The sequence below is a fragment of the Akebia trifoliata genome, chromosome 14 (genome assembly GCF_017979445.1).
Source record: "Akebia trifoliata isolate Shusen 1 chromosome 14, ASM1797944v1, whole genome shotgun sequence".
Classification (NCBI taxonomy): Eukaryota; Viridiplantae; Streptophyta; class Magnoliopsida; order Ranunculales; family Lardizabalaceae; genus Akebia; species Akebia trifoliata.
Genome location: NC_141388.1, coordinates 8,591,178 through 8,601,257, shown reverse-complemented (window position 1 = coordinate 8,601,257; position 10,080 = coordinate 8,591,178). Strand labels below are relative to the sequence as shown.

The 10,080-nt window shown below is 36.2% G+C and overlaps 1 protein-coding gene across 1 annotated transcript; it reads left to right on the top strand.

Moving 5' to 3' along the window:
- Window positions 1-1,094: 1,094 nt before the first annotated feature.
- On the top strand, window positions 1,095-6,004 carry LOC147386029 (uncharacterized). Its single transcript, XM_086422969.1, has 2 exons — window positions 1,095-1,499; window positions 5,228-6,004. The coding sequence occupies exons 1-2, from the start codon at window positions 1,127-1,129 to the stop codon at window positions 5,761-5,763; spliced, it is 909 nt and encodes a 302-aa protein (XP_086279095.1). The 5' UTR covers window positions 1,095-1,126; the 3' UTR covers window positions 5,764-6,004.
- Window positions 6,005-10,080: the final 4,076 nt, after the last annotated feature.

Here is a 10,080-nt window from a genome sequence, read left to right as displayed (position 1 = left end):
ATTATTTAAAAAGTTGAGATTAAATCAATGAAGGAAAAAAATCATGTTTTAATCACAATTTTTTTCATTAAATCAGAGACATTGATGACTATGCTGTGAACATTATGGAAGGACATCTTTCATGCAGACACGTGTTAAAATTTCTGAATATGACACTAGTTTGCAACTATGTAGGACTGCAACTTGGGCAGGTTGGGGGATCAACCCCCGTCCTTGCCCAACCTGACCTCGGGAATGAAATGCTCAACCCAAACCCTACCCAAGTTGGGTTGGTCGGGTTAATACATTCCTCATTAATACTAGTTAAATTAGGACTAGTAAATGTATATAAAGATAAGTGGCATGTAAAAGAATTTATAATTTATAATTTTTTTTTCTTTCAAAATGTGTTTCAAAAGTTTATATAGATAAAATTATAAGCCGATTCAAAGAGAAAAGAAAAATAATAAGATTAATTAAAACAATCATTTTTATTAATAATCACAATTTTAAAGAAAAAATATATTTAAAATTGTAATATAATCATTGTATAATAATATAAAATTACAATTAAAAGAAAGCATTACTAACAAGGATGATTATTTATCTAATCAAAATAATCACATATTAATTTAGATATATAGAAAAACAAAAGCATATATTTTGAAATATGATTTATGAGTGTGAAAGAAATTAAGATAAGAAATATTTTTAAATTGTAATAATATTAAGTTCAAATTAAAGGTAAGCATTTATTATTATTATTATTTAAAAATCGGAATTCTGGCCAAAATTGATTTTAATTTGATCCACGGAGATATCATAACCAGATATATACCTTCGAGCAATCATCTGGGAGCGGGGTATGATGCCACGTATACTAAGCTAACTCTCGATACCTGATTTTCCTCTCCTGCTTGTGATCCTAATCACACGTTTAAACTCGATGTTTGTGGAAATCCTATAATCCAACGGCTACAATTAATTGGTAAGTATACCAACAAAAGAGAGCCACTTGTCAATTTTAATGCGTGGACATCCAAACTTGATGTAGTAGTATGTAGCGAAACATTCTGTCGATCTAGAATGTCGAAACCCTAAAAAACAGATTAGGTCCCTTCTCTGTGTCTGTCTCTCTTTCTTAGTCATGGCGATCGACAGCTTTCAGAGACCAGGTTCTGCGAATCAGAATCCAACGCAAGCGAACAAGGTTCGATGGGGAGAACTTGAAGAAGACGATGGTGAGGATCTCGATTTCCTTCTCCCACCTCCCATTGTAATCGGACCTGATGAGAATGGAATCAAGAAAGTAATCGAGTACAAATTCAACGATGATGGCAACAAGGTTAAGATCACCACCACAACTCGGATTCGAAAACTCGCTAAGGCTCGACTCAGCAAACGCGCCCTTGAACGTCGCTCGTGGGCTAAGTTCGGCGATGCCGTACATGAAGAAATCGGTAGTAGGCTCACAATGGTTTCGACCGAAGAGATTATCCTTGAGAGGCCTAGGGCTCCTGGTTTGATTTCTTCTTCTCTTTTATCTTTTAATCTGTTTGTTTATTTTAAATTTTTCGTTAATCTGGTCGCTTCTCGTATTCTAATCTTTGTTTGTGAATTAGAAACCCCAATTATTGAATTGTTTGGATCCTAATTCACGAATCATAAATGTAAAAAAAAAAACTGTAAAGATTTTGATAAATAATAGGGTGAGAGTATAATGAAATTTTCATTTATCTTGTCAATTCTCGTATTCTCCTTTTGTGTGTGAATTAGAAACCCTAATTATCATTTACTAGTTTGGACTTGTGAATCCTAGATTTTGTAAACTTCAATGATTCCTATAAATGATAGGTTGAGAGAGTATATTATGGTTGCTCAAGAAATCTAATTGTTTGGGAAAAAAAATGTGAAATTTCATTATTTTCCTGTGCATTGAGTTTCTGGTATGAGTTGTATGATCTCAAAGGAAAACTTCTTGTGTAGTAACGGTTAGATGGAACACCGTCAAAACTGGTCAACAGATATTTCTTGCTAGACACCACAAAAAAGATGTTTAGGAATAACTGGAGTTTTTGCACCTGACTTGGAATCAACTTGATCTGGCCTTTTCGCCCTGCATTGAGTCAAGCTCAATTTTATGTGTATATATGTACGTATGAGGATACGAAAGGTAACATGTTGAGAAAGGTATCAATGAAGAACACATCAGATGCTTTAGTCAAGTTTAAATGCTAGAGGAGAGAGAGGAGGAATTGCCTAGGGTAACAAAAAATTTCACTTGTGTTTCCAGATTACTCTTCAAGAATTGGTTGATCATCGTCCTATTGTAACAGTAGAAGATATCACAGCAACAGTTATTAGATGAGAAGCAAAGCATCTCTATCTTACTATCTTTACCTGTGATTTTTAATAGATAAAAACATTTAGGGTATTTTAGTAACACCCTCCCGCGAAATAGGCGAAATTAGGGTCACCCCCCTACAAAATTCTAGATGAGGTCTATCATCGTTGACCCGTTCAAACCGTTTCCAACATTTGTTCAGTTGGTGGTCTATTGTCCGAATACCCAAACTACTCTTGTAGTATTTAAATTACCAAATTGCCATTGTTTTAATTGAAAAAATAAGAAATCTAATCTGAACCGTTGGATTGAAAATTTGAAATGTTTTACACCATTGGATTAAAAGAAAAACCCTAATTTCATCTTCTTGAAGAAGAATATGAAGTTAGGGTTTCACCATTTTCTCACCTATTCAAGTTGGGGTCTGTTTTTGTTATTGTTGGATTGTTCTCGAGTGTGTTGGGATTATATTCCTAAGATCCCGTACCATTAATGTCTTTGAATCCAATTTCAAGGTAGATTTTGGTTAATCAAGTTAAAGATCTCATATTTCGTGCAATGAGTAGATGTTTGGACTCTCAGGTGAGTTCTTTTACCAACTTTGACCTCAATGCTTAAGTTTCCATGGAAAAAAATTAAAGCAAAACCCATCTATGTTCTTTACTGCACGGGGCTGGGGCTGGGGGGGGGGGGGGGGGGGGTAGAACTAATATTAATATTTACAAGAGGGGGTATTACAAATATCAGTTTCTTCATTGTTTCCGTTTTTTCTTTTGGTATTTTCCATGTGGAGATTCTAAGCATTGGGTCAAAGAATGCCTTTGGGAGGAGATGAATACGATGAGATTAGGTTGAAAATGATGAGAACGAGGTGAAATGGTTTTTAGGTTTAGAACGATTAGATTGAACAAAGTTGGATTATTTTAGTTGAAGGGCATTTTTGTAATTTCAACACACAAGGGAATTTTTGACATTTTACCATCTCTGTTAAGAGACAATCGTTTCTGTTAACGATTTGACCGGGTCAACAAATGTCTAGGGTGTTACTAAATTACCCAAACATTTATTAATGAAAGAGAAGAATACAAGAAGGTAAAATGAGGTCGAAAAGACCTTGGTAGAATAAAGATAAGAAAATACAAATATGCAATGCGCAGAGAAGATAGACTTGGCCTCCTTGGGGATTGGTGACTCACATATGAAAACAAAGTCCTCAAAAAACACGCCCTATTTGGAATTCTTATGCATTGATGTCCCCCGGTACATGAGGTTTTTGATGCAGAGTATACTATCACAAGTATATAAGGATGTTACTCAACTCCTTTAAGCACCATGTTGCCTCTTTCCTTCCAATTATCCTAGACATACTCTCATGGGAAGGGACAAACACAAAGTCTGTATTGACCCAGAGCCACTTCGGTTGCAACTAGTGGCCAACATCTTTCAAAAGGAGAAATCTCCATATGAGGTTGACTCTATGGGTGAAGATTTTACCATGTCAATTGTTAGTCAATCTAGCTTTTGAGCTCGCCACGATCTAATGGATCACAAACTATCACAAGAAGGTACTTTAAATGCCATGAGACAAACTATAGTGAAGAAATGTATGATTCACCAATTCAGTACATGCATTGCACATTGAGCTTAAATGTTCTAAAGTTAGAATTCTATTTAGTATTATTGTCTGTACAATAATATTATTGAAGGGAGGACATGGTTAGTTGAACCGAACCCAAATATTAGGAAAGGCTTCTTCAACAATGATGATGCCTACAGAAGAAAAGATATCTATGAAGTAATTTTGACAAATATGATATCTATACAACAAAAGGTATCTATAAAGCTATTTTTGATCACCAAACAAAAGAGATGGTGAAAATAGAGTACTAGAGAACTACCTTTGTTATTTTCCATTATAGACTGTGGCTTTGTTAATCCTTGTTTTATGGTGTTTTGCAACCTTTGACCGTAGGATATCCAATAAAATTGAGGGGAAAGTTGTTAGACAAATTATAAAATTTGGTCATTTTACTAAATCAAGCTGTCGCTTGTACCTAATTTCCAGTTTTGTCTCGGGTTCATGATTCAAGCTTCGTCCTAGGACCTTGTGAGCCTGGAGTAGGATTTATGTTATTGTATTGCCTTCGATCTTAAACTGTGTCCTTGGTTTATTGGTTGAAGGAATGCTCATCCTTACTGGCTTCACAGCTCAAGCTTGGGACTAGGCTTATGACCTTGTGATCCTTGAGTTGGATTCTTGTTATTGTAGGGCCTTGGATAAACTTAGTCCTTAGTTTACTGGTTCAGGGAATGCTCATCTTTACTGGGTTTAGATGGGCCCACAAGTCAGGCAGTGAAAGTTATTTAGGCCCAGAAATTGGGCCGTCCAAAATGCTACAAGCCTACAAATAAGGGACTTTAAGTTGGGTGATAACATTTGTCCAGATTGGGTCCATAATTTTTTTTTCTTTCTTTCTTTCCATCATGTTTAGAACTGACTTTATGCTAAATCCAAGCATCTATTGCTTTGCCCCTTGCCTTTTATTTCGTGATGTAAGACAGCTGATAGCCCTGTTTGGAAAACTTTAGTTGCTTTATATCATAGATTTCACATCCAAGGGTGACGTGGCTAGGCTTGTTTAGCCTTATTTTTTCACTGTCGCAATCATTTAATTGATAGAAGACAGCTACTCATTTAATATTTGATTCTTAAGGACAATTTGGCAGCTCATGATTCATAGTTTATAGTCTACAATACAAGCAACTTCTTGCTGATCTCAGCTGAAGTTCTCTTTGGGTTTTTTTTTGGTTTTTTTATTTTGCAGCTCTAATTTCCATTTTCTACATTTTTCTTGCTTTACCAACATGCTCAATAAATGCTCTAAATGAGGCAACTGCCAACAGGTAGCAAAGCCGAAGAAACCAAGGTTGCAGGTGATCCCTTGGCACAGCTCGGAAAAGGAGGTGCTGTTCTCATGGTGTGCAGAACATGTGGTAAGAAGGGTGATCACTGGACATCGAAGTGCCCTTACAAGGATCTTGCCCCACAACCTGAAGGCTTCGTTGACAGACCGTCTGCACCTGAAACGACGGCGACTGCATCTGGGACCACCAAGGGAACCTATGTCCCTCCAGGCATGAGGCCAGGTGCAGAGAAAGGTGGACAGGAGATGAGACGCAGGAACGAAGAGAACTCCGTTCGAGTCACCAACCTCTCTGAGGACACCCGTGAACCTGACTTACTTGAGCTCTTCCGTACTTTTGGTCCCGTGAGCCGTGTTTATGTTGCTGTTGACCAGAAGACTGGCATGAGCAGAGGCTTTGGGTTTGTCAACTTTGTAAACAAGGAAGATGCCGAGAGGGCTATTAACAAACTCAACGGTTATGGTTACGACAATCTAATCCTTAGAGTTGAGTGGGCCACACCAAGAGCAAACTAGAAAACAATTCTCATCTGGAATTGGCTATCAATGATTTTGGTTTGGAGGTAGGATCCAGTGTCTGCTGGTGTGAGGTAATCAAGTTTAGGCTATATGTTGTTATTTTCAGTTTTTTTTTTTTTTTCCTTCTTAGGTATGAGCACTTGAAAGAGCTAAAAAAAAGTTTCTATGTTATATTACTTTTGGTATGAGCTGTTCTATACTTCATTTTTAGGTAATGGGAAGGGATAATTTATTCTCATTTTTTTTTAGCCTGGTATTTATGCACTTATTTGGTATCTATTCTGTTTCTTTGTCTGACTTCTGGGACAATTTAAGCTTTGGTTGGCAAACGAGTCCTCATTACTGTTGTGTAGATATAAGTGGGTGTACGTTCTTTAATATAACAAATTGTTGGGTATATCTGCATGGTGTGACTTTTACCAACATTTTTTGGTGTCGTCTATTCTGGACTTCGAGAATCAAAATCAACTATGCTTGAAATCTACAGAATTTTGAAGACCAAGCATGAAAATTAGGCCTACAACTATACCCTGTTAGACTTGTGATGATCCAATTTCTTCCACCTTATAGGGCGCTCCTATGTCATAAGATTGGCTGCTTCCATCAACCCCCAGTCAGTCATCTTTGGTCAAATCCAAACTGCCAAGTTCACGTCATCTGGTTGTTTGTTGAAGTCTTGTGGCCTTCTGCCAAGTGGACATCCCCGATAAGATAACCCCACGCTCAAACCACTACTCTTAACAGCTAGCCAGTAGTTCCGGTACAATTCACACCCAATGTGCACTGGCGATGTGTGGTTCTGTCATGTCTGGTCAAGAACCATCTCTTTATTTGAGTTTCCTCATCAGAAATTATTGCTATTGGTGTTGGTGTCTCGTTTGAGGCCATATGCTAGTGGAAGTCAGACTCCACATGGACTGTGTGGTTTGCTACTATTTTACTGAAAAATGAGAAGATTTTAACTTTGAATCTTGTTTCTATGTTCACCTCATTTGATGTTATTGGTTGGTTAATTAAAGCTGCATTCAACAATAAATTATAAAATTACAATTTTTGGGGCCGAATTTTCGGCTTACTGTGAGATATGTGCGCACCTGTTTGAGATGCACCTACATTTTTTATTTATTTAAATGTATTCATTTTTAATTTTATTTTTCAAAGTTTTGCACTCATCTTTGTTTTTGTCAATTTATTTACATGATACTTCTTTACCATCCAACATTCAACTCTGAAGAATAATTTGTCTATAAAGTAAACTGCGTTCTTATAAAAATTATCTTTTAATTTGATTGATATGAATGTCACATTGCACTCCAAAAGCCTGCCTCGACTTCAACTTCGATTCTGTAGGCAACATTTCTTCAATTTTTTCATCTTTGTATGTAATAGAATCGAAATAATGAAAGTGATTGCTTCATAATATTACATTCTCTGGAAGTCCTTGGACTCTGACACCTCCATTTTTTATTTTTTGTGGTGACTTCTCTGGTCTCATGCTCTCATCAAATAATATTGCATTATCTAGAAACAACATATGTCAAGCTATGTGCTCTTGAAAATGAGCAGTTACTTTATCTAGTAATAGATTTAACATGTACTCTTAAGTCGACTTTTGAATTAAATCAATTGTAATTGAAAAACCAATTTTTTTTTTCCTCTTCATCTGCTCTCATATTAGTAACAATCGCCTCATATGTCTCTAGAAAACATAAAGAAATACCTTTAATAAATAAATAAGTAATGGATAGGACATATTGGAGATGAATGTCACCACATAAGTGGATAACGTGGATCCGGAAGCGTATTTTGTTGGCCTCTTTTTTCAGTTTTTGTTAATGGAAATGCAACAAACTTTTTTAGAAGTTCCAGAGGGCTCCAACAGGGCAACCTGTGTTCTCCCTTTTTTTGGTTATATGATGGCAGAAGCCCTTGGTAGAATGTTTTCAAGAGCCAAAAACTTGGGAGCATTGAGGGGTTTCGGAGTGGCGGAGAATGGTCTGATTATTTCTCATATTCAATTCGCTGAAAGCACTGGTGTTTTTAGATGCGTTCCCCAATTAGGGGTGTCACTGTAGTGGTCTTCCGAGCTGGTTTGAGGTCGCCTTGCTTGGGGCTCCCTATAGATCGAGCAGAAGTTGAGATCAAGTTCTAGAAAGAATCAAAAGATGATTAGGCTTGTGAAAAGTTAGATACTTATTCAAGGGAGGGAAGTTGATCTTGATTAAAAGCACTCTTTCAAGCATCCCTATTCACTTTTTGTCCTTTTATAAGATGCCAATGAAGGTTAAACGTCTTATTGAAGAGGTTTTTAGAGAGTCCCTTTGGAATGATAACATTGGGAAGTCTAAAAACAACTTGGTTAATTTGAAGTTCATGAGTCCCCCCAAGGAGAAAGGGGATCTTGGCATTAGAAGGTCTAGACAGACAAACTAGGCTTTGTTGGGAAAATGGTTGTGAAGATTCGATGTTGAGAAAGAGAGCTTTCAAAGGAAGATCATCGTGGCAAAGTAGGGTGAGGATCCGAGTAGTAAATCCTACGGTTGTAGAGTTTAGAAAGACATCTGAAAGATAGGCCCTTTGTTTCAGAAGTTTATAAGATTTAAGGTAGGACTGGTGACAAAATTCTTTTTTGGGAAGATATACAATCAAGTTAATTTTCCCAATTAGTACACATTGTCTTCCAAAAAAAAGCTTTGTCTCTTCCTTCTTATTGTGTTTGGGTCAAGTCGTGTCTAGGGACATTGGTTTTAGAAGGAACTTTAACAATTCAGAAATTCCAGCAATTACATCCCTTCTTAGTTGTTGTCTTGGATAAGCTTTTCACTATTGATCATCTCAAATTGAGGGATTTGGTTATTGCAAAGTTTTGCTCCCTTTGCAAGTCATTTAGCGAGTCTGTTAATCATATTCTTATGTACTTAGGGATAGCTCACCAAGGTTGGTCTTTTTTTTTTTTTTTAACTTTTTCTATTCAATTTATGTTGGTATGCTCCTTTTTCAATCTGTTGCTTACTTGATTGTTGGAGGTCCATGGATTTTTTGGTCAAGCAGAGGATCTTTGGAATCTTTTTCCCCCCGGCTACTTGTTGCAATTTGTCGAAGGAAAGAAATAAGCGTATCTTTGAAAGGAAGGAGCACTCGATGCAAGAGATCATTTTTTGGGGTGATTGTTTTATTGGTGCAAGCAGTTCCATGAGTTTAGAGATTATCGTTTTGAGGATTTCTTATTTAGATGGGAGATTGTTGGTAAAGGGAGATTTTGTTCAGAGTTGGGGTGGTGTAGTGTAGTGTAGTGTAATTTTTTTTTTTTTTTTCCTGTGTTTCTTCTTTGAGGATTTCTTGTCTTTTTTCAATAACATTTTGATTATATATATATGGATTAGGATTCGTGTACACATATATCTACTCATATATCTATAATGTGTTTTGTCCTATGTGGGTTAAAAGTTTCTGATTGAGCTGATTTTTGGTAAGGATGATCTCTATGATGAGGAGATCATCCCCACCAAAAATCAGCTAATTCTAAAACTTCTAACCGCATATTTATGAATTAAAGAATCGTGGACCGTCCATTTTTTATAAATCACTTTTGACAAAGTTTAAAATTTCGGATTGAGCTGATTTTTGATGAGGATGATCTCCTCATCATAGAGATCATCCTCACCAAAAATCAGCTCAACCCGAAACTTTTAACCACCAGGACAAAACACATTGTAGATATGTGTGTACACGGAACTCAACCCTATATATATATATATATTCTAGGTGAAAAGATTGTCTCATTGTTGATTTTTTGACATAAAATCAAATTAATTCATCTTAAATATTCGTTTTTTTGTTTTGACATTTATTTAATAACTCTCGCCCATGGTTTCATAGTGTGATTCCTGATTTTAAAACTCCAATAGTAATTAAATATTGATTAGTCTTTGTTTTATCCCCCAATTGCCCCTTTATTGTTTGTTTGTATACGTTTCCATCCTCTCATATCCATTAGAAGTAGATCTGTTTTTCCCTCCCAGTTTCCTCCATTGCTTGAGGCAATCGTTTTTCTCCTTTAGAGTTACAAATTTAAAAAAATTATATTTGTCCGAATGGGTTTCTTTCCTCGATTGTAATAAATCTCATGTAATCGAAACCGAACCAAAAATCATAAAGAACAAATAAAAAGAGAAGAGAACACGTAAGAATTTGTTGACAAGATTCGTCGTGAATTTGTGGAATACATTCCTAAGCTCGTGGTGAGCTAATCCACTAAATTATGACTCGATTCAAATTTTCCAACCCCAACTCCTTATTACAATTTTCCACCAA